The sequence below is a fragment of the Armigeres subalbatus genome, chromosome 2 (genome assembly GCF_024139115.2).
Source record: "Armigeres subalbatus isolate Guangzhou_Male chromosome 2, GZ_Asu_2, whole genome shotgun sequence".
In the NCBI taxonomy this organism is placed as follows: Eukaryota; Metazoa; Arthropoda; class Insecta; order Diptera; family Culicidae; genus Armigeres; species Armigeres subalbatus.
The window spans coordinates 33,769,760-33,795,596 of record NC_085140.1 but is presented as its reverse complement, the minus strand read 5'-3'; the positions used below and the strand labels follow the sequence as shown (position 1 = coordinate 33,795,596).

General features: G+C 40.8%; 2 protein-coding genes across 4 annotated transcripts in view; both read right to left on the bottom strand.

Annotated features, from left to right (window-relative positions):
* Positions 1-18,901, bottom strand: part of LOC134208902 (uncharacterized) — a 40,907-nt gene extending 22,006 nt beyond the window's left edge. The window contains exon 1 of the mRNA XM_062684867.1: positions 18,897-18,901. Coding sequence (XP_062540851.1) covers positions 18,897-18,901 — 5 coding nt within the window. The remainder of the gene's footprint in view (positions 1-18,896) is intronic.
* LOC134218437 (axotactin-like) overlaps positions 1-25,837 on the bottom strand; it is a 285,251-nt gene that overhangs the window by 163,761 nt on the left and 95,653 nt on the right. The gene's annotated exons all lie outside the window — the stretch shown is intronic.

Genomic DNA, 25,837 nt, shown 5'->3' with positions numbered 1-25,837 from the left:
ATCTTGACAGGATGTGCTATCACTAAGTGTCAAGTACCTAATTCCGTTTGAAATATTGAATTGAAAATTCAGCAGTGCTTAGGTGTCCGGACTTCGAGTCGAAACGGTATGGGCAATAAATTAAAACCATCGATAAAATGATGGGTTCCGTGGCCGTGTGGTTAGCGACGTCAATCGTTTAGACGCATGTGCTATTCCCGCCCCGGTAAGGAGGAAACTTTTCGTGATCGAAAAATTCTCCCCGGGTCACTGGGTGTTATCTGTCCGTTGTCTCATGCTAGGGGTTAAGTGTTCAGTCTGTACGACCTTTGGTCAAAGACGGTGTTTCTGTCTGCATCCAAGATACAACACGAGCAAACTCGAACTGCACACTTAAAACTGATTTACACAATTTTGTGTTCCATTTAATGCCATATGTTACTCATTTTAGTGTAACTGACGGCTGATTTTCTATGAGTTCACAGTGAGAGAGCAGTCGGGAATCAGACCTAATCTCAATTGTATGTTTTCAAGTGGGTGTTAAAGCAGAGACAAACAGACGTAACACTAGAGAAATTTCCATCGACCATAACTTCAACGATCAATTTGAATTTGATTGATTGCGCGTTTCACAACTAGAGGCGCTAGCATCCTAATCCTTTGACATTTCACTTCAGCGCGTTCTGATGACAATGTCATACGCAATAGTTTTTCGTGTAACATGCGCGCAAGATGGTGGTAGAGGATTGAGCGATGGATTTTTTTTAGAAAAATGTTCAAGCTGTTGTGTCTGTTTGTCTGTGGTTAAAGGACGCCAGCTTTTACATACTAAATCCGAGTTTTTTTTTCAATTTTGTCGATAATGGAAACAAAGTACAGAGGAAAGCATAAAGAAAGAAGTTAAAATGAATAAGAATTATTCTCACAATTTTAAATTCACTCGTCTCACTCGAACTTGTCACATCCTACTCTCACTCCTCGGTCCTCACCTCTCTTTTCCCATTTCTCACTTCACACATCTTATTTTTTCACTTCTCACTTTTCACTTTTCACTTCTCATTTTTCACATCTCAGACTCTTTTTCAGACTCACAAAAAATCATGTTTACCTTCATGTTTTGCCTTTCTCGTACAACAAAGTTGTACCGAAAGGCTATAATTTCACTTCAAAATCGAACTTTTTATAGAAGCCTCGGAGACCCATGATGTTATATACCAATCGACTCAGCTCGTCGAGCTGAACAAATGTCTGTCTGTCCGTGTGTATGTGTGTGTGCACACGAAAACCGAAAAACATTAGCCACTTTTTCATATAGTAATTATTAAGCGATTTTCTCGCAACAAGTTGCATTCGACGGGGGACAAACTCACTATTGAATTTGATAACGATCGACCATTGCGTTTAAAAGTTATTAAGAAAATGGTATCGAATTATGTAAGCGACATATAAGGTTGGTGTCTTGGCTAAATGCGAGAAAGGCAGTGTAACCACTCGGTGAATTAAATTGGGTTTTTTTCCTTGTTCTTTTTTCATTCACTAAAGATGAGGACTAGGTCGGTCATTTTGACTATCATTTTTGGACTATGTCGTGATTGTCCTTAATTGAGCTATTCATTTTTTGAGAAAAAAAAACTCTTCCCCTTTTTCCTAATGACATTTCTACTCCCTATAATCGTCACCGGATAGAGAATATTGGCACCAAATTCGGTTGAAATCGGTCCTGGAGTACAGAATTTACACAACACTGCTTATTTTCTACGCAATGCCCTTCTCCACTTCTTCATAACACCGTGTATACCATGCAAGTGAACTTTTTTTTGATAACATCAATTATCTCCTTTTTTACCATTTAAGAGATAACAAAAATGCAGAATTATTTCCAAGAGTCGCCTCGCACACTTCAGTCCCTATAATGACAGAAAAGGATAAACAATCCAATATGGTTGAATCATGAAATTGACAAATTGGAACACCTTTATTAGACCTCTTCATGTTTTCAAAAAGTGTTAAAAATTCAACCGGTCAGCCCCGAATCTCAATTATTTTGCTAAAATAAGCTTTCTGTCAAATTTTCAGCTAATTCGGATAAAATTCGATCGGCTCAAGTTGATTTAGTGATTTTGTGCTATTTTCCAATTTGAAAAAAAAAATCTATCAAGAGATATAAACGCCGAAAATCATCACAATAACCTCTAAATGGAAGCTTTTGGTGTGCTGTACAAGTCTTGTGAACATTGCGATTCGTTCTGTTCTCGTTTTGACCCTATTAAAGTTATTTTCAAGCACCCAAGTGCATAAAAACACAGTTTTCCCCTAAAAGTAGTTGCTCTACTAAATTCTATAAATTATTACAAATCATTGCTTTTTTATTTTTATTATATTACATCCTCTTTTTACCCTGGACTGGACATTTGAATAATATAATAATTGGCAATTATTGCCAATGTGCGATTTAGGGGCCATCCAGAAACCACGTGGTCATATTTTTGAAGATTTTCAACCCCCCCTCCCCCCATGTGGTTTATCGTGGTCATTTGGCAGACCCCCCTCCCCCCCCCTTTGACCACGTGGTTTTTTTCAACTACAAAAAAATTGAAAAAAAAACCTTATGTAACTAAAACATATGGTTAATCCGATCAATTTTGAAGATGGACAATTTTAACTAATTTAAAATCAAACTAAACACAGCATGGAAATTATAAATTTTCATGAATTCGAACATTTTGATGATGTTATCATGTTGTAATGTGTATCAGGTATTAGGATATCTAGAACTCGCACACCTTCGATGCATCAGGAGGATACACAAAAATGTGGATTCGCGAATATGTTATAAAAATTTCGAGAAAAATTTGTAATGGTTTAGAAATATTCCAAAATATCCCTATATATTTTTTTTAATTTCTTTATTGATGATTTTTTTTTAATAATTATGAAGTTCATCACTGAATAATATTCAGTGAATATCCCTTTAGATTTCTAAGAGTATTTGGGACATTCCGTAGCTCTGGAGGTACTGGAAATTCTTAAGATATATTAACCTCAGCGAAGCATCTGAACTGAACTGAAGGTTTTTATTCAGAATCTCAAAACTCTCTTCATTATGCCAAGATTCTATGATTCTAAACAGAACCGTAACACAATGTCCTTTATATTCCTTTGCCTGAATTATACAGTTTTGGCTTAAAATGCAAGTTTTCATTTTAAATCTACAGTCTTTAATATCTTTGGGTTCCTTTTGGTATTCTAGAATTTATTGTTATATTTTGGTATTTAACCCTTTCAGGACGATTTTTTTTACATATTTAGGGTTTTCCACTCGTTCTTGTCAAAACTGGTATAGAAAGCACTGAAAAGTCGTACTTTTTCCGGGTGTCATAGGCCCAACTGCTCTGAAGTACATATCCTCGAAAGTATCAAAAATCATGTCAAGAAACAAAATGTCCTAAGACGTGATATTAAGGAGATTTGAAATGACCCTATTAACCAAGTCCTGAACGATGTATCCATGCATCGCTAAGCATCCAAGCAGGTCCATTGAGCCGATGCGATTTCATTTATTACTTTTACAAGCTACTATAGACCTTCCATGAGTCGATGTTCTAAGATACGATATCGACTGAAATAAAAACTCAGCCTAAAAAATTTTAAAAAATTTCCATAACAATTAGGAAATTTCCAATAAAGAAATCATGATATGAGTAATAAAAAATATTAAATTTTCTACAAATAATGCAAAATTTCCATAAACATTTAAGAATTTTCCACAAAACAAAAATAAATTAACACTTTTAAAACCAAAAATTGCAAACACCTTTCCACGAAAAAATCAATAAAGAGCATTGAAAAAAAAGGAAATTTTTCATTAAAGAATATAAAGAAGCAATAAAATTTAGAATTTTTCCATAGATTACCCCTTCTTTAAAAGCGTTTGAAGTTCATGGAAAATTTTATCAATTTGATTCTTATTTTCTTATTTTTTATTGCTCTTTATTGATGTGAAAGAAACCCAGCATTTCCAAGGTATTGCAAATGTCACAATGAACTATTTGCAGCACCGCACTCTAGATCAATTTCCGTGCGTTTGTTTTGTTTTCCTCAACAGCTGACCCAAAATTGAATTTTAATGACTTTTCACATTTCCCCGTTAAATTCACCAATTTTTTGTATATACAAACCTTGCAGATCCCAAAACGAATCGATTAGGGAAAAATCTTGCAAGTCGCGAGTTAAATCGTCAGGAAGGAAATCTCAACTCATTTTAATTAAATTTTGTGGAAAATTTTGTTATTGTTTATTGCTAATATTGATTTATTCATGAACTATTTTACGATGAAAATTCCAATAAACATCAAATTCCGAAGAATTTCCAGTATAAATTAGAAAAAAAAATCCAACTTACTTTTTTTACAGAACCTCTAAAGTTTTTTTTTCCAAAATCCTGGGCAACTTCAATGAATCTTCAAAGGAAATTCTTCTAAATTTCCAATGGAAATTTGTTTATTTTTCATAAGAAATTCTTAGAAATTTTCAGTAGTTATTTTTTAATTTCCAAAAGAAATTATTCGGAATATGCCAAAATATTCCCGATGGAAATTCCTAAGATTTTGCAGTAGAAAATCGAAAAAAGTTCATCTGAAACACCAACATTCCGATGTTTTTACAAGTGGAAATAACGAAAAAATTGTACTTTTGTAGTACTTGTAAAGGTTGTACTTTTGAAGCATTTCCAGTAGGAATTCCTTAAAAAACTAAATCAAAATTTGAAAGATTAAAATGTGAACATTCCTTAACATTTCTTAATCATTTTCTGTGCATCTTTGCATGGTAGAGATTTAAAGCAATGTTTAGCTGAGCCTGCAAAGAAATCAAAATGACTTCCCGAAAAAGAATGAATTCCCGATGAAATTTTGGAAGAATTCATGGTGCAAATTCAAAAAAAACATAAACCTTGAGAATTCTAAAGATTTATTCTTTGCAAATCCGAAGAATTTTTTTGATGATAATCCATAGACTCTTCCGTGGAAATTCTAAATAATGCGTCGAATGAAAAAATAATTGGAAAATTTAAAAAAAAAAGTGATAGAATTCACGAAGAGCGTAAAAAAGTATTCCGAAAAAAATTCATTTCAAAATTCCAAATTTGAAAAAAAAATCCAAAAACAAAAAATCAACGGAAATATCAAAGTGTTTCATGTGGCATTGGCTGTTTAATATCTTTTGGAAATTAAGAAGATTTTTTTTTGAAAAATTTAGAAATCTTCTTCTATGGCTCCATATTCCAACTGGAAGTTGGTCTGCTTTTCAACTTAGTATATTCTATTAGCATTTCCTCAGTTATAAATTAAAAGCTTCTATATGCCAGCCATTGCTCGATTATATATCTTGTGTAGCAAGTACGATGGATACACTATACCTAGGGTATCGAGAATGTTTCACACCCGAAAAAATCCTAGACAGGAACGAGAATCGAACTCGTCATCTTCGGATTCCGCAATTCTACGCCTTTGCTCGCAAGGCTTACTGGAGACTGAACATCTTGAATGCACTCCTTAAAATGTTCGCAAAACTTCTTTTGGAAATGAACAAGAAATTCTGATGAAGATACGGAAGAACTTGTCGAAGAAATTCATTAGAATGTAAAAAAAATATGAAAATATGATAATTTTTTCCCACTTTAAATAATATGTATTTCCCATAAGACTGTTTTGAATTTTCGGTCAGAATTCACATGGATTTTTTTCAGAGTTTTTAGGAAAATTTTTCGGAATTTACACTGGAGATGTTTTGTTTTTTTTTTCATTAACAATTTGTAGCAAAATTTCCAAGCAAAATTTTTCAGAGAGAATTGTTCAAAAATCATTCTGAATGCCAGCACTTTCTCAGGATTGTATGAAGTAATGTCAAAGTTTTTACAGGAAATTTTTATTACTGGATTTTTCCTGAATATCCACAAGAAATTCTTTTGAAGTTTTTTTCTTAAGATTTTTTCTTGGATTATTGTAAAAACCTGAACATTTTTCAAAATTGTAGCTGCAGTCCGCTGATGCAAAAGTGTCGGCGGCGTGATGCCAAAAACCATCTGCGGCGGAATTTTTTAAAAATATTTTTCGAATTTTTCCTTTCTATTTTTTTTGTGGAAATTGAGACTGAATCGCAACCTGTTTTTTCGTTTATTTTTTTATGGAAATAGGATCTAAGGCTAAGATGGTCAAATAACGCATCGCAATATGCATCGGCGTTGCGACCGACGCTGCGTTACCGGTTTTTCTCGATGCACACCTACGTCTTTTTAACGCTGAGTTGAAAAGACGCTATACGTGGCCATCGGCCCTAAGATGCGCTTTGCGTTTAATGATTAATTTTGTATTAAATTAAATTTGTATTTTTTACAGCGCAAACAATCACCTAAAGTTTTTCATGTAAAAAAAACCACATGGTTCGAGAGCAACACCCCCCCTCCCCCCATGTGGCTTATCGTGGTCATTTTCCAAACCCCCCCCCTCCCCCCATATATAACCACGTGGTTTCTGGACGGCCCCTTGCAGCAATTTCCAAAAAAATATGTTTTGTTAATAACTCCGGAACGCAATTTTCAATAGGGTCCAACTAGGCCTCAATCTGCGTCGAATGCAACTCGGGTAATGTTTGTGTCACATTTCTTGTACACATACACACACATACATACGCACATACAGGCATCAGTCTTTTATGGAGTCGATTGGATGACCTTCGAAAACGCCACTAGTTCTTTTGATGCCAAAAAATCCAACTCCAGAGTGGCTTGGTTTGCAAAAACTTTTGATCTTTCAATGAACTTCCACTTTGGAGTGAATTGGTTGATTGTGAGAATAGCGATTTGTCCAAGTAGTATCAAGAACAAAACAATTAAGTTGATTGATGGCCAGAATAACCAACGGGCCTATTCAGATCAAGGTATACGAATTTTTAGAGTGGGTCTGACGGTAGTTTGGTAGCACTGGTTGTTTTGGTTGAACCAATAAATTTCATTTTCAGCATACCATCATTTCAAATACTGTTCCCCGTTAAAAGCTTTACCATTTTATAAAAATGACACTGCGCACTGGATCAAATGCGATCGCATAGTTTGTCTGCGTAAAATGAGCGAATTCATCTCAAACTCACACAAATTTCTTATCAGTACTTCCGTATAACTATCATTAGATAACGTTTTGGATTTTTTAATTGCGAACAAAAACTATATGAATTTGATTAACGCTTTTTTTTTTGTCTACTCTGTGTTTCGCTTTTGGCTTATTGATGTCCTTATCTAGGGCTCCTTTCCCAGAAGCTTGTTTCATGCATTTGTATTTCCTCTTCCGCTTTCTTTTCCATCAAGTTAATGATGAAAAAGACATTCCCAAATTAGGGGAGCATACCGACATTATAATACCTTGAAACGTTATGACCCCGGGAGTTATTGCTGTCCCAGTAATGGTCTGACCAACGGCAGCTTACGGGGTGGGCGCAAAAGGCCTCTTTTCTCCCAGCTCCCAGGGCGTGCGAGCGTGGGGAGATTTCGAATGGTGAGGAATCTAAATAGAACTTTATTCATTACACTTTACCTTTAATGGTTTCAGCGGTATGGACGGCGATGAGATACAGTGGCAATGGCTTGGTCTATTAGCAGTGGCACTATCGCAGATGGCGTCAGGCACTGGCGCGTCGAGTAGCCAGATGGTCGTCGAATGACCCGGCGGCGTCCGCGAGGCGTTGCTTCTCGACGATCTTATGGCCGGGGTAAATTACGGAATTTTTATCCGTTGACGGAAGCCGATAACAAGGCGTTAGTTGGCACTATGCGTGAGAAAAGCTGGAACGAACAATAGCTGTCGTAGTCAAGACGCCGTATGACAAAATGGCGTAGAAATCCCGGCACCTCTGGGCAGGATGTTAGCAGGCTCGATGGTTCTCACTTGGTAGGTCTTGCCAAGCTCGAGGACGATCGGCTTGTACAATACGCACCGCTCGCTGGAAATCGTCTGCCAACCGGATAGCCAACAGTTGTCAACCCCGGAAACGAATAATCAAACGTTGGCCAGCCAAATGGTAATTCCTGGCAGTATTCGCTCCGGAGGTGAACTTAGGCATGCGCAGACTTGCAAGATGACGTTCTCGTGTTGATAGCACCTACAGTTGGTGAGAGGCGTCGAAAAGGCGCAATATCCAGCCATGCACGTAGCTGGATTCCCACTTAGTTCGTTCCAGAACTTCACACTATCGGACTGACTATTTGGGCTGATTTACCACACTTATCTCCAAATTCCGAGTTTCACGAGGAATGAAATAAACTTCAAAGACCCGTTTTGAAATGACGGTTGAACACTCAAATTATTTCCCTTAATTCCAACACCATACACAAAGTGTTACCATTCGGTAATAACCTGATTATGGATGTAGTCACCAAGAGAATCGTGATAAGATGTTAAATTTGTATCATTTTGCACCAGTGAATTTGTGAATAATTTAACTCGTAATTTTTGAATAACTTAACTCGTCTTAGACGGTTGAATAATTTGATATCCTTTTCCATAGCGGAATTTTGGATTTCAGCGCCCCCCTAAGGGCTGGCGCCCTTGGCGGGGGCCAACCCTGCCAACCACACGCTACGGCGCTGATTGTCTGTCAACATGATCTGCTGCGTTTGTATCACGAACTGCCCCAAGCATGTTCCAAATGGAAGCATACACTTCAAAATAAATTTCTTTAAATAGCTGGAAATCAATTGTTGATAACAGTTTTTGACAGGTAATACACTGCCCTTGATCATTTTGGATGATTTTGTAAATCGTTTGTTCATCCTCCTCACAAACATTTCCAGCTTACCACAGATAAGCATGATTATTATAAGTAAATTGAGCTTTATTTATTGCTAAATAATAACTTTCAAAACCATCAACAAGGCCAAAGTAACAATGAACTGCCTTATGGGAAATGCTCCGCCGCCGATAGAAGGCATCGATTCAAGCTGCTGATCACCGGTACGATTTTGACAGAAAAGCGATTCGATTTTTAATGATCACCTACCTGGCACATCCTATCCTTGCTGTGGAAGTGCTTAATTATTGCTAAGCCGTTGGTATGGAAGCGTAAATGGAACATTGCCTGCAGCGACCCAACGATAGAATCGCGACGACTAGTTGTCGCCGTCGCGGCGATGAAATCGCTTAGGTCTGGGGGAGTCTTAATGCTGAACGAAAACATACCTACAAACAAACATACAGAAGCAATTCATTTTTAAATATATATAACATATGAAGTTTTTAGTGTTTATTGTTCATCAGATTGTTTAAATTTTTGTATCAAATGCAACGCAGTAATTATTGATTTATTATTCATTCAAATTCAAATACATTATGTCTCTAGTTAAATCTTGAAATAAAATCAACTTCATCTACTATAACAATAACTATCTGATTGTCTAATCCAATTGTACTTATCGTCGAACGTCATTCGATGTCATCGAGAGCCAAAGAGCGCTCACCCTGTTCGTTCTGACCATTATTGTGGTCCAGTTGTATCCAGCTCAATCAGTCGGTGGCAGGGTTCTCCATTCAACTAGATTCAAACCTTCAATGAGTCAACAGCCAGGTCAATAGCGAAGATAGCACAACACCAATTGCATGCACGCTATTTCAGTCAACGAACGGCGGGGAACGATTGAACCCTGGCGAATGAGTAACAGTTAACTCTATTGAGCTCAATTGGACAAGGTCGGTTTCGATACGATGTCCAGTTTTGCCCTGTCATGTCGTTCTTGTTCAAAGCAATATATTATCCCATTGAACGAGTATCTCGGTAGGTCCTTACTAACACTTGACTTTCAATAATGAATTTCGATTGTATACTTATTTATTTTCCCCCCAAGTGTAACAACTAACTAGCAGTAAATCGTATTTTGCAGACCGTCCCATGTGTCGCTGAAAGGGTGATAAATTTTAACAATGCCGCCCACGGCAGGCGTTGATGGAACCTCGTTAATCTTGCCCTTAATTTTCCGTTTCCTTTTTTTTTTCTCGGAACCCTTGAGTCCCATTTTTCTCGCGCCAAGTGCAAAATCTAGGCATTTTGGTTGTAAAAAAAATACTTTGCCCCACCTAGCCACCATTTCGCAAGGCGCGTAATCCCGGCTCTAATCCAATATTTGCCCGAACACTCGCCGTATCATTAATAATTTACTGAGCAAATAAATTAGCACACACTTGGCCCAGTTGTAGCTCGCTGAAGCAAGCAGCAGCCACCTGCAAGTGCCTAAGTGCCTCATCTGTCCTGGATCGGGCGGGAGCATCCGTACTTTACTTGTACCGATGTGTAAACATTTGCTGCTGTCGAGTGTTGGCTGGTAAACCCTCGATCTCCCATTCGGTCGGTGGCTCCTAACGCCACCGTGTCCGTGTGTCCCCAACCAAGCGTCTCCATGGACTTTTATTTTCCATTATCAAGCGCCCCGCCATCCATCCAGTCCGGGGAGGGACAGCAGTTTTCTCGAAAGTGCGTTCGGCAGAATTTGGGGTTCTTGTGATGTTTGATGGCACAATAAAGATTTGAGCATTTGACGACAGGATGGCTCATGTATTGAGTTGCAGAAATTGATATTTACACGAAATCTTATTTCCATTATAATGATTACCATTAAATCTGAAGATGCTAATAATATAAACCAACTAACTAACCAACTAATTCTCGAAATATCGTTTGTTGTTTCCTCAAACCGCACTATGTGGATTACAGCCATTTTACCCTGGTAGGGTAGCCGATGGACTCGAGTGGTGCAAATCGCAACAATCGTAAAACAAAAGAAAAGAGCAGACAGCAGTGTTATTGCTTTTGGTGTCAGCCACGCGTGGAAGCGGCACGGTTGCGAAGGTGTGGAGAGCCTATTGCTGTTTGGCAGCAGCAGCAGCAACGGCAGTTAGTAAATTGTAGGCAGGAACTACACAAGCCATGTATCAACAAGCCCGTGTGGTTGGTAGACAATTAATTTCCGTTGAAGCCCTGCCTGGTTGTGTGGAGACAGTAGTCAGCTGTTTGGATTGCTGTTTTAGCAGCGATTAGTGAGCTTTATCGCAGACAGGTTGACTTCGGGTTGTAATTTCTAATTTACGATGTGTATTACATGGAACGACCGCTGACAGATAAGACATACGATGAGGATTTGAAATTGCTTCCAGTAGTCGATAGCGGAAAATTAACTTTGAGGCAAAGTTTGATATCAGTTTAGTAATTATTGTGTTACGATAGAGTCCATACGAACATAACAATAAACAGTATTACGAAAAATAGTGTTTCCCATAATCGTCTGTCTCGAAGTCTATTGATAAAGCAATGGCTTGTCATGATTCGAATCCATAATTTTCTCCACAGGCTGTACTTTTTCTTGAATTAAAATCATGTGAAAATAAATGAATAGGAGTGGTGAAATAACTTCCCAAAAGATGATAATCAGGTACAACTTATAGGACGTCACCGAACATAGATTGATTTTAGATTTCACCGAAAATCATTTTTTTAACTAACAGTGGTCAACAGAACCTAAGCGACGGATGCTAAAGTCGGCGCAATTCCATACACGGTTGACCAAGATGTAAAGGAAGTATTTAACGATATCGATAACTATCGAAGTCGATTGTTGTAAGGCAAAATAATATCAAATGAGTAGCTGAAGGCAAGTCAGCACTGTGCTAAAGGTTATTGTGCTGAATATATTTGGACGGAAGTTGTTTGGCTTTGTTTAGCTTTGTCATTTGGCTACACGAAAGCTTGGTCAGAAAAATGGGAAAATTTTCGTTGGCGCTTGGTGTGTGTTGGTAGAATTCCGGACATTTGAGCACAGGATATTATCTTTGCTTAAGCAAAGATATGATTTCTTATCAAAGAGAAATCTCAACAGATATTATCATTTGAGCATTTGATGATGATCCTGATAGCCAAAGCAGTTCGGGGTTTTGTTTGCGAAGGTGTGGGAAAAAATGTTTCTCCATGACGACCATTACACTTCGTTTATTGAGCAGAAAAGATCAATATCTCATCAATTCATCAGTATCTTTGCTCAAAAGATCGAATGATGGGATGGATTGTAATGCCTATCAAAAATGTACTTTCGCAGGAACGTACACACGGCCGAAAATGTTGTTTGGTCAAACAGGTCATTTCTGGCCTGATTTTTTTTACTATCATTTACATCGGATTTATTGTGAACCAGATCTGAAGAAAATAGCTTTGTCTAGCGTGCTGAGATGAAAATATTGCAACAAATGCAAAACTAGCCTAGATAATAGCATAAAACAACGTTATGGAAGAGAGCGTTTCTTTCGAACTTACGACGTTTTCAAAAACCATTCGACCAAAATAGACACCTGGACTGAAAGATCATTTGGCCAAAAATGCCGAATAAGTCATTTTGTCGAAAGTGCCATTTGGCCGAAAATATCGTTTGGCAGGAAGAGCCATTTGGCCGAACGGGTCGATATTTTTGGTCCAACTCAGTAGCGTATCCACGGGGGTGGTTTTGGACATAACCCCCCCCCCCAGAGACAACATTTTTAGAAGATTTTTTTTTGTAAAAAAAAATTGTTCAGAAAACCGCCCCCCCAGACCAATTTTCTGGCTACGCCACTGGTCCAGCTAATGACAATTCTCGATTTTCGGTCCTGCGCACACCTCCAGTTCGGTGGCTATGAGAATGGTTGGTTGACGTTATGGAGGTGGTGGCCCGATTTTGATTCCAGGCCGCGAATTCTGCATTTCAAGAAACTCGATGAGACAACTGTTATTCGGGTTGTCGACTGTCTATGCGTAATCCTCCCAGACCATGAGAGAGTCATCGTGTAGTCGCGTGAACACCGGATGCTCTAGTATAGCACTCCAGGTATCAGCAGGCTCTCCAAATTGGTGCAAAATATTAGTATGCCGCTCAAAGCCGTCGACCAAATCTGCAAATTAGTGGCAGCTTTCATTTTGACTGGGAAACTATCGATTAACGCCTGAAGATACTTCTTCCTTATAAGGTACTTTTTAGTATATCGAACAAAGATAGGAATCGACTCGATTAATTGCGTAGCTTTTTTTCTCAAAGCTGGCCTCAAGTTATGAGTTTTGATATTCTAGGAAAGTCAGGATTATTACCATCGAATTTAAGAAGAAAAATTGTAATCGTTCGCAAATTCTAATGAGGGTTTAATAACTTTGGTGGCTTTAACGCCACTTACACCCGTTGATCTCCTTTCCTTTAATTTTCCAATTCACCATACGAGGACTAAACCAAAGCTACCAACTCTCGGATCGGGTTTGGTCCAACGTACGCTAATTGGCGACGTACGGGGAACGTGCGTCGGGACCTCATCAGTGTGAAGGTGGTTCCTACCACAGATTTTGGCAACTATCTGGTGGGTTTCGTTCGGTTATCAGGCGAGTCTCACTTCCCTCCATAAGGCTATCTCGAAAGGCGGCCTTAGCGGATACACGAGCTCGACTGGTCGCTCTACAAAGCAACAACGAATGGACGAAAACTTCAAATTGAAAAAAAAATTGCCATCATAATTTTTATAAAAATGAAGAGGATTTTGATCTTGCGGAGCGTTAAAAATCTATGGGAAGAGGGCTATCATTTGTGGATTGTAATGAAAAGATTTCAACAAAATTGCGCTCCTCTTAGATGAGTATCAAGAATTGTCCCCTTTTACGGAGGATCCGGATCTTCATAATCTTCTCCACATTATCCACTCCACTCATATGAGAATGGGTCACATCAATCATTTGGTATTCAAAGACGGATGAGTTATACAAACTGTCTGCTTTTACGGATGCTTTGAATATCTCGAAGGTGGCGACTCAGGTCCATCAAAATAAGTTTAATGATGTTTCGGACCTTCCAGAAGGACACCGGATTGTTGAATCACCAGGAAATGTGATAAGCCATGGAAGTAGACAACGATTACATATTATTGGGATTATTATTACGATGTAAGCATTTCCAGAACTCCAAACGTAAGTAAATACGCCTGACATTGGCCCTTTAATTTTTGTTTCTTTAAAACTGATCTCTGGGAATAAGCATGGCTTAACTGCAGTCCAGAACAATATCCGCGGAACCTTCACATCTTCACTTTATCTATAAAATAATAGTTTAAAAATGTGTTTTTGGTAGCGAGTTGAAGTTGCGGCCATTTCTGACTTGTCACTGCACTGCGGAGAACTGTTTTTGCTGTAGCATCCCGAACAGCACACTTGTATTAGATGATTTTCTGTGGCTCATATACTACCGATCAGTGTTGGTGAAAACTCAAATTCTCAAATCTCACCTACGATTCAAATCAAGCGCGAGGCAAACCTCACCCGACTCATGGCTCAGAGAATCGTCCATGATTCGACTCACGATTTGCATCATTGCGTGATTTTTGCGTGTTCTTCTTCGTTAAATTCATCGGAATAACTTTCTTTGCTTAAAACAATGGATAACAAATTCATACGTAAACATAAATTACGCTTCGATTGACACTTTTGGGATCGAAATCATTTTTCGAAATCATTAATGAGCGAAACGATGCGATTCAGCGTGGTAAACTCATGCGCGATGCTCTCCATGCAGAATCGCAAGCGAGTCAGCTCGTGCATGAGGCTTCGGTGAGTGAGATTAGAGGATGATTCTACCAACACTGACCAATTCTTACTTACTTACTTATGGATCCTGTACACCTCCGGTGGTGCAAAGGGCCGACTTGAAAGATCTCCATCCTGAGCGATGCCCGGCTATCGCTTTAACCTGTTGCCAGGTTAGATTTCGGTCGACTTCTTTTATTTCTTTATTGAGGCTTCGCCGCCATGAGCCTCTGGGTCTGCCTCTGCTGCGATGTCCCGCTGGGTTCCAGTCTAATGCTTGCTTACAGATTTCGTTTCCGCCCCTACGTAGAGTGTGGCCGACCCAGCCCCACTTCCGATCCCGAATTTCTGTTGTTATCGGCCTCTGGTGACAACGACGATGGAGCTCGTTGTTTGAGATCCAGTTGTGAGGCCACCAGGCCCGAATTATATACCGCAGGCATCTGTTAATGAACACCTGCAGCCGTTGAGTGTTCTCCACTGATACACACCATGTTTCGCTAGCGTATAACAGCACAGATTTCACGTTAGAGTTGAAAATTCGTATTTTGGTGCGTTCACTTATCTGCCTGTTTTTCCAGATATTTCTTAAACTCGCAAAGGCAGCCCTTGCTTTCTTGATCCGTGCGCCTATGTCGATCTTGGTACCGCCGTCTGACGCCATTTGGCTACCAAGATATTGGAAGCTTTCAACATTCTCCACTGGTTGCCCGGCTACTGTGAAACTGGAAGGAGTCACCGTGTTTACATCCAACGATTTGGTTTTGTTGACGTTGATGACTAAACCTGCCGAGGAGGAGCGATCGGCAAGGTCGTTGAGCTTACTCTGCATATCAGAGCGCCGTTGCGCGAGTAGTGCAACGTCATCCGCCAATTCGAAGTCGTTTAGGTGCTCCATGGTTATAGGCTGCCATAACAGCCCGCGGTTTGGTTCACGGTCAATCGCATCTACCAGAATCTCATCGATTACGATGAGGAACAGTAACGGTGATAGAATACATCCTTGCCTCACACCAGCTACGACCCGGATAGGGTCGGACAGGACCCCATTGTGCAGCACTCTACACGAAAAGGCCTCGTACTGTGCTTCGATGAGGCCGATGATTTTCTCAGGAACCCCCTTGCGTCTCAGGGCGCCCCACATATTCTCGTGATTGAGACGGTCGAAAGCTTTTTCGTAGTCAATGAATACCAAGTAAAGGGACTCTTGGAATTCGTTGACCTGAGCACTGACCAATTCTGGTCACAAAAAATCTGTCTGGAATTTGTAAAGTCTGGCATTGTGGATGGTTTCTCTTTTTCTCTTTTTGGTACCAAAAAGTCTGGCAGTGTCAGATATATCTGGCATAATGGCAGCCCTGGGTGTGGCATGATCGTGTTCATGCTCGGCTCTTAGACACTTCGCACAATTCGGTATCTTCTTGCTTTGCGGTCAAAAATTGAATCAGCAGTTAGTTGGTTCCTTCTGTTTTTGCGGCTGAATAATAGTTCGCTAGAATCATTGTGAAAAAAAAAACCTGCCACGGTCGCATCACTACTCAGAGTGAATCCAGATCCAACTATTTCCACCGACTAACTGATAATTCTTCCTGTGGTTTTTGTGGAGACGCAGAGGTAAACACGGTCTTCAAATAGCAAATATCACACACTAATATGTCTGCCCTCTTCATAAATCCTTACTTACAAAGACGTGGCCGGCGTCGTTATTGATCATTTAGTTATTTGAGTCTCTGAAACTTGCACAATGAAAATGCTTGAACAATCCCAGTCAATCATTCATTTGATTCTTTGTGCAATGTCACTGATTCTGGTCAATCACGGAGTAGCTCTTTTTTGGAAGGTATGTTTTTCTTAGGCGACTATCTGGCGCTTATTTTTCGTTACTACTAAAAATAAGTGGATGAGTAGATTTTTTTTATGAGCAGTACAATATCGTATCCTGTTTATATACCTGACAGTAAGCTTTTTGGCCTTTGAAAGTAGAAAGTAGGTTTTGGAATTAAAATAACAAAAATACAAATTGCAGTGAACTGTATAAGATCAGTGGAATAAGATCAAACGGATCACATCTCAAGGTGCGTATTGAATTATTCACAGTGGTAGATTAGTCAATCGATCTTCATTTTTTCAAATGATTAGTTGAAATAAAGATGTACGCATTTTGTACGATTCATGAGGTAATGGTTTTATTCATTTTGTCATGTTTTTCGTAGTTTGTAATGTATCAAAATGAAACGTTTCAAAAATAGAGGCTTTCATGCACCGATATCAACAAAGAACGTTTTAAGTGCGTTTGGTTCGTATTTTCTAAAGACTTTCACATATACTGAAGTGCTTAGGTGTACGGATTTCGATGAACCACGGTAGCAGTTTGACGCCTTCCCGGTTTAAGTAAATGGTTGAAGAAGACCTCTATACTTTCGGGAGCGGGTAATTATGTATAAAAGCCATTTGGCATAACGGACAGTTAGCATATTTGTGAACAGCGTCAAAAGTGAGGGTTATGGGGCATAACGGATATTTGGCATAATTTTGTTTTTGATGTTCACTGAGGCGCCTGCCCGGATTAAGACAATGGTGGATGTGATTCATTCTTTAGAATTAGGCGCTGAGCCGGGTTAAGGCAATGATGGATGTGATACCTTCTTAAGTAGGCGCTTGTGCGGATTAAAGCAATGGTGGATGTGATATCTTCTATAAAAGAATGTGCTTGCCCGGTGTTAGGCAATGTTAGATGGGATCCCTTATTTGAAAGTAGGCGCTTGCCCGCATTAAGGTAATGGAAATTAAGGTAATTGTGATATGCTTTCTTTAAAAGTAAGAGTTTGCCCAGAATAAGGCATTGGTGGATGTGGACGTCGGCGTTTGCCTGTTATAAGCCAATGATGAATCTAATTACTTCTTTTCAAAATAGGCGTTGGGCAAAGGTGGGTTTGATCTCTTCCTCAGAAGTAGGTGTTTGTCCAGCATCATACAACGGGAATTGATATTCCTGTTTTGGAAGTGGCTGTTTTACTGGAATAAGACAATGATGAATGTGATTTCTTTCTCGGAAGTAGTTCTGTCGTTTCATTTGTCCGTCCCTTCGAAAAATGTCTTCCTTCAGTCTAAATTTATCAGAAGGCATCCTCGATTTACTTTATCAATATGAAAAATTACATAAATAACCTTTTCTCTTTCACAGTTCAAAATTGTAAAAAAGGCCGTTACGCCAAATGACTCACTCTTGTCTTGCAGATTATTATTATGCCAAATGTCCCTTCTGTCAAATGGTCTTTATGCCAAATCACCTCATACCCAGCGCCGTAGCGTGCGGTTGGCCAGGTTGGCTCCCGCCAAGGGCGCCAGCCTTCAGGGGGGCGTCAAAATCAATGTTTACTATATAATAGATAAAACAGTTTCATTACTTAGAGGTCATGTATTTATAAAACCGAGTATGGGTTGATCCATGGGTATGTGGCAGAGATGTGTAATCTATTTTTTTGTTCTTTATTAAAGAGGCTTTCAGCTCTTGGCTGGTTCACCTCTGGTAAGCGTAATCTAGTATTTAATCTATAGAGCAAACAAAGAATATTTTTCCATTATCTTACATCCATGTTATATGTGTTGGTTTTAGTTTTGACTACTATTCAGGATTCTCAGGGACCTCTGGGACCGGGTTGAAAAAGGCAATTGAATAAAAGGAAATCTGATAGTAGCTTATAAAGTTATTTGAAATCATGATGTTTGATACCCGCATTGCAATTGGTAAAGTTTTAGGGCACTATTGCGGCCACCGAGAGTACTCCGGAACCGTAATGTTTCAGCAGTGAGGAATGAATAGTGAAGAAATGATTCAGTTTTTCCATGTGGGTTCCTTCAAAAAAATACATCCGTAACCAAGCGATTAACCAAATTCCGAAGGGTCCTTTTGCTCCTATGATTGGTTTGTAGTGGTAGTGATTTGGTTTTGCGATTTGATATCGATTTGCTTGTTTAATTTAGAAAAACTCTATGTAGTCTGAATAACGTTGAGTTATATCGGCGGCTGTATCGAGGAATATCGAAAACTCCTAAATATTTGCTTTGTTAGAATTGTTGGGTAAGGACAATTTTTTGGCGCTTTCGGCCCTCGACTAAATCGTTTCAGTGTTGGATTCTATTGACCAAACTACATATTTGTATATGAGCCTCGAGACCACCAACAGCCCCAATCCAGAATAGGATTTTCCTTTATCTGAATAGATCCGATGTTGATTTCATCCATCAACCAACCCGACGAGGTCTAATAGTGATTCCAACCAACTCCGAACACCTACCTCATTTCATTAACCCAACTAGGTCCAGTGGCATCTCCAAATCATCCAAGGGCTTACTCTAGATGGCGATTCCGGCCTTCAACCAATCGACTGTAGTGTAATTTTTTTTTCATGATTCGACTAGGTCCGATAGCGATTCTGCCAATCTCACGAGGTCACTTCACCATAGAAGGGATTTTTTTTAATCCAACCAGTAACCACATATGTCCAGTAGTAGTTCCAAACTATGGTCAGGCCCGCTTCAGAGTTAGATTTTCCTTGATAAGAATAGGAGCGATTGTGTTTTTGAGCGTCGACCGACTCCATTTAAAGTTGAATTTTATTGACCCAACAAAATCTAGCAGTGCGTGGATTTTGAAAATAAAAAATTCTGGATCTGCGTAAGTTTTTTTCGTACAATTGTTAGGTTTTTCAGCAAGACAAGTTATCTTTACTGCTTTAACCATTTCCGAACAAAGACTACAAATGCTTGCAAAAACCATAAATGGAAGTATTCATTTAGTGCATCCCGCAAAAATGATTGATTTTGAACTTCCTCCCCTCGACTCCTTCGTCACGATATCTGTTTAAATATTTATTTATTTATTTATTCAGACTAAGGCCGAAGTGGCCTGTGCGGTATATAAGAGTCTTCTCCATTCGGCTCGGTCCATGGCTACACGTCGCCAACCACGCAGTCTACGGAGGGTCCGCAAGTCATCTTCCACCTGATCGATCCACCTTGCCCGCTGCGCACCTCGCCTTCTTGTGCCCGTCGGATCGTTGTCGAGAACCATTTTCACCGGGTTACTGTCCGACATTCTGGCTACGTGCCCGGCCCATCGCAGTCGTCCGATTTTCGCGGTGTGAACGATGGATGATTCTCCCAACAGCTGATGCAATTCGTGGTTCATTCGCCTCCTCCACGTACCGTCCGCCATCTGCACCCCACCATAGATGGTACGCAGCACTTTCCTTTCGAAAACTCCAAGTGCGCGTTGGTCCTCCACGAGCATCGTCCAGGTCTCGTGTCCGTAGAGGACTACCGGTCTAATTAGCGTTTTGTAGATTGTCAGTTTGGTACGGCGGCGAACTCTATTCGATCGGAGCGTCTTGCGGAGTCCAAAGTACGTACGATTTCCAGCCACTATGCGTCTCCGAATTTCTCTGCTGGTGTTATTTTCGGCAGTCACCAGTGAGCCCAAGTACACAAATTCTTCTACCACCTCGATTTCGTCACCACCGATGCAAACTCGCGGTGGGTGGCTCACATTGTCTTCTCTTGAACCTCTGCCTATCATGTACTTCGTCTTCGACGTGTTGATGACTAGTCCGATCCGCTTAGCTTCCCTTTTCAGTCTGATGTAGGCTTCCTCCATCTTCTCAAAGTTACGTGCCATAATATCTATGTCGTCGGCGAAACCAAATAGCTGGACGGACTTATTGAAAATTGTACCACTCGTGTTAATCCCTGCTCTTCGTATTACCCCTTCCAAAGCGACGTTGAATAGCAAACACGAAAGACCATCACCTTGCCGTAACCCTCTGCGGGTTTCGAAGGGACTCGAAAATGCCCCTGAAACTCGAACTACGCACATCACCCGATCCATCGTCGCTTTGATCAATCGTGTCAGTTTATCCGGAAAACCGTGTTCGTGCATTAGCTGCCATAGCTGGTCCCGATCGATTGTATCATATGCGGCTTTGAAGTCGATGAATAGATGATGTACGGGCACGTTGTATTCGCGGCATTTCTGCAGTACTTGGCGAATGGCGAACACCTGGTCCGTGGTGGAGCGTTCGCCCATAAAACCCGCCTGGTACTGCCCCACGAACTCCCTTGCAGTTGGTGCTAATCGACGGCATAAAATTTGGGAGAGTACCTTGTAGGCGGCGTTCAGCAATGTGATTGCGCGGTAGTTGCTACAATCCAGCTTATCGCCCTTTTTTGCAGATGGGACACACGACACCTTCCATCCACTCCTGCGGCAAAACTTCCTCCTCCCAAACCTTGGTAATGACCCAGTGCAGCGCTCTAGCCAGTGCCTCACCACCGTGTTTAAATAGCTCTCCTGGTAGTTGGTCAACCCCAGGGGCTTTGTTGTTCTTCAGCCGGCCAATCTCCTCCTGGATTTCCTGGAGATCCGGAGCCGGTAGAATTATGTCCTGCGCGCGTTCTCCCAGGTCCATCACCATACCGCCATCTTCGTCTGCCACATCGCCATTCAGGTGCTCTTCGTAGTGCTGCCGCCACCTTTGGATCACCTCACGCTCGTTCGTAAGAAGGTTCCCGTTTATGTCCTTACACATATCAGGCTGTGGCACGTGGCCCTTACGTGAACGGTTTAACTTCTCATAAAACTTTCGTGTGTTATTAGCGCGGTACAGTTGCTCCGTTTCTTCACGGTCTCGATCTTCCTGCTGGCGCTTTTTCCTCCGGAAAATCGAGTTTTGTCTGTTCCGCGCCTGTTTATATCGTGCCTCGTTCGCTCTCGTGCGGTGTTGGAGCAGTATCGCCCATGCTGCATTCTTCTCCTCCACTAACTGCTCACATTCGCCGTCATACCAGTAGTTTCTCTGACACCGTGCTCAGTCCAGCGATCGCAGTGCTACCAATAGCCGATCGAATATCTCTCCAGCCATCTTCAAGAGACGCTGCGCCTAGCTGCTCTTCCGTTGGAAGTGCCACTTCCAGCTGCTGCGCGTATTCTTGGGCTAGTCTACCGTCTTGTAGCCGCCCAATGTTAAGCCGCGGCGTTCGACTTCGACGCGTGTTGTACACCGTCGAGAGTTTTGAGCGCAGGCATACTGCAACGAGGTAGTGGTCGGATTCAATATTCGCACTGCGGTAAGTGCGGACATTCGTGATGTCGGAGAAGAATTTACCGTCGATTAGAACGTGATCGATTTGGTTTTCCGTTTCTTGGTTAGGTGATCTCCATGTGGCCTTGTGGATATTTTTGCGGGGAAAGAAGGTGCTTCGGACTACCATTCCGCGGGAGGCTGCGAAGTTTATGCATCGTTGGCCGTTGTCATTCGATACGGTGTGCAGACTATCCGGTCCGTTGACCGGTCTATACATTTCCACCCTTCCTACCTGTGCGTTCATGTCACCGATGACGATTTTAACGTCCCGCAGTGGGCATCCATCGTATGTCTGCTCCAGCTGTGCGTAGAACGCTTCTTTCTCGTCGTCGGGTCTCCCTTCGTGTGGGCAGTGCACGTTGATGATGCTATAGTTGAAGAAACGGCCTTTAATCCTCAGCTTGCACATCCTTGCGTTGATTGGCTGCCACCCAATCACGCGTTGGCGCATCTTACCCAGCACTATGAAGCCGGTTCCCAGCTCGTTGGTGGCGCCACAGCTTTGGTAGAAGGTAGCCGCTCGATGCCCGCTTTTCCACACTTTCTGTCCTGTCCAGCAAATCTCCTGCAGCGCCACGACGTCGAAGTTGCGGGGATGTAATTCATCGTAGATCATCCTGTCGCAACCTGCGAAACCTAGCGACTTGCAATTCCATGTTCCAAGCTTCCAATCGTGATCCTGTATTCGTCGCCTAGGTCTTTGCCGATTATATCGAGTCGCATTATCTCTTATATTGTTCGTAATGATTGGTTTTCTAGGCGGCTTATTGGGCCTGCGCAAACCTCCTGTCTCGTCGGAGGGCCATCGTGTCAGGGCTGTTTAGCGTCCCACCTAACACCAGGACTTGGGCTTGTGCGCTTTGAGCGGCACACGGTCGCTTTGGTGGGGCCTACTTGCGGATACATGCAGCTTTTTATAGAGGTTTAACAGGGCCCACTGTCAAACCCCACCACATCCTAGGCAAGCCCCACAACTCGCAGATGGCCTGGGGAGGGATCGTCAAGCCCTTGGACATAGTCCCTGCTGCCCTGATCTGTTTAAATATCTAAATGCTTATTTTTTTTAATGGGATAATATTGTATAATTTTCAGTCTTATAAAACCGCTGAATCGTTGTGGCGTCTATTTTCCGATGTTTCGGTGTATATTTCATCATCTTCTTAAGGTATTTATAGGCTACACAACAAAACGTAGCCTTATTATTAGATTCTAACCCGGCTCTACAAGTTTCCTTACATTATTTCGAAAGTCAAAAAGAATCACAAAATTTCAAATAATTTTAAAGGTATTCTATTCCATCCTTCTTTGTGGATTTCAGGTATCAGCTTCCAATCCAATATATTCCTGAATATTGAATGCTATTTGAAGTATGTTTTTAGGTATGAGATTCAAATTGTTCTCCAAATGTAAAATTTACGTATTTGATTTCTCTTAGTAGAGGAGGGGCTCAATAAACGACTCGCCAAGGGCGCTGAGAGTCCACGCTACGGCTCTGCTCATACCAAATGGCGTCAAGAATTATTGCTGCACTCACTGAAGCAGTAGAGAAGGGCCGTTCAGCCGAATGCCACTTGGCCGAAGGCCACTAGGCCTAAAGTTGTTTGGCCGAAATACCCTTTGGCCGAAAGTCATTTGGCCGAGCAGACCATTATGCCGAAAGGCATATGACAGGAGTGAGAAGCGAGAGGTCTCGTCTCCTATTCGGCCGAATGACTTGTTCTGTCAAATGACTTATTCGGCCAACAGACCTATTCGCCAAGTGACCTATTCGAGCATGTAATGTCCTTTTCGGCCATATGACTTATTCGGCTGAATGGTCCGTACGGCTAAATGACTTTCAGCCAGATGGGTTTCGGTATAATGGTTTGTTCGGCCTAGTGGCATTCGGCCAAATGCCTTTCGGCCGAATGGGTTTCGGCCAAACGACTCTTCCTCTTAAGAAAAAAGTCGAGTCAAGTACGAGACACAGAAAACGGTCTTACTGTTGGTCGAAATACGTATCTGTCAAGATACAATTAAGTGGTGGAATTCAATGGGATTGTACAAACTCGTCTTATGACAAGAGACTCTTCCTCATTTACACAACAACCAGTGGACAAGTGGAGAATTTTTTACCTCTAGAAGAATTTCTCTTCGGGAATCGAACCCACACTCCATAGCACATGCGTCTAGACGACGATATTGTTAAGCTGAAAGAATAAAATCGTCGAAAGCTTTTGAAATTCAATTCAATTTATTCCAAAATATCCTTCCAACGTCATAAAATAAATTGTATAGTAGGTAAATGTATATAAGACAAAGCCGTAAGAGTAAAGGTGCCGTCAGACGTTGCAAGCAAATCACTCGCAACGAGCATTTTGCTCGCAGAAAGTGACAACTGTCAAAAAATTTCCTGTCTGACTACACTGAAAGTGATTGCATGCAAACAAATGACAACTCGTAAGCAAACGCTCGCTTGCAATGTGTGACTGCTAAGCGTTAAAAATTTTCAACTCGCAGAAACGAAATTGCGCTTGCTAGTGCAGCACTAGCAAATTTTTCGCTCGCAAAAGTGAAAACGTTTTCAGGTGGCAGTGTTGCACTGCAAAAATAGGAATGAAATTAGATTTTGTGGCCGAAAAACAAGTTTTTCGTTTTTGTTTATATTTGCATGAGAGTAAATCTGTCATTTGCTTAAAGTAAAAAATTGCTACGTGTGACTGCAATTGCGAGTGCTCTCAGAAATCATTCGCTCGCACGAGTGATTTGCTTGCAACGTCTGACGGAGCCTTAAGAGAATTGAGGGACTTGCATGTTAGCACAAAACAGATAGGCATAACAAACTACAAGTTTCAGACTTGGTTTTTTGTGTATCAACAATCGACGAACGGTGCTCTCGTACATCGAAGGCGAAAGAAATAGACAGTAAACATGCGATACTGCTCTGTCTTATGCACGTTGTTCAGTAAAGCCTGACTTTCACCGCTAGGTTCGCTAGCGCTTCCAAATTGTGCAAGGTTTACATTTTACGGCAAAGATGCCTATATGTTATGTGATGTTAGTGATTGGAGAGATGGGAAGCTTGTAAATTAAGATACCTAATTCGTTTAGCCCAAATAGACGTCTTTAACGATGAAATTGAATTAGGTTTGGAAAGTGAAAAAACTGAACATAATATTAAAAAATACGAAAAATATTAAAAAATACGTCTTGGGTCTCCAGTTAGCCTTGCGTGCAAAGGCGTAGGATTGCAAATGGCGAGTTCGATTCTCGGTACGGTCTAGGATATTTTCGAGTGGGAAACATTCTAGAATCGTTGGGCATAGTGTATCCAATGTACTTGCCACACAAGGTGCATACTCATGCAATGGCGGGCATGGAAAAGCTTTCAATAAATACCCAAGTAACCATGAAGCTATATATGCTTGCAAATAATATAGCCATTAAAGTTGACTTAAAGTTGAAAAAGGCCCTTTTACGACCGAAATAATGCCTTATTACTTTGGCATGTTCAAATAAAACATAATATGTAATGCATCGCTGCATTCGTAACGCTGAACTAGTGTATCGTTGCTTGACAGGCGATGAATAAATGCAGCTTTACATCGGTAAAACTGATCTAATGCAATTAGCATTTAATATGATGATCTGTAATTGATTACATGCATTAATTAATGCTTGGTAGTTAGTTGGGTAACTAAGGAAATGCTAATAGTACACTTAGTTGAAAAGCAGACCAAGTTCCAGTTGGAATGTAGAGCCATGAAAGAAGAAGAAGAAGACGTTTCTTAATCCATATCAGTTTTATAATATTATAATCGTAACCTTCGAGCAGGCACGCTGCCTCTCGGAGGCACTAAATCATCAGTCGAAGTCCAGTCTGATGTATGGTTTTCTTCAGCGCCGCCCGGAAGCCCGCAGTAATGAACTCCAACGTGGGTCGTTTCAACCTGGACGAAACAGAGCCCATGAGTTAATTTCTAAAAGAATAATGTGACTATATCCACGTTGATTCTCAATTGCAAACATGGCATTATTGATTGAATCCTGAAAATTGAGCGAAATTTACAAGATACTGAAAAAAGCGGAAAAATTTCAGAGGAATTGTGGAATCCTAC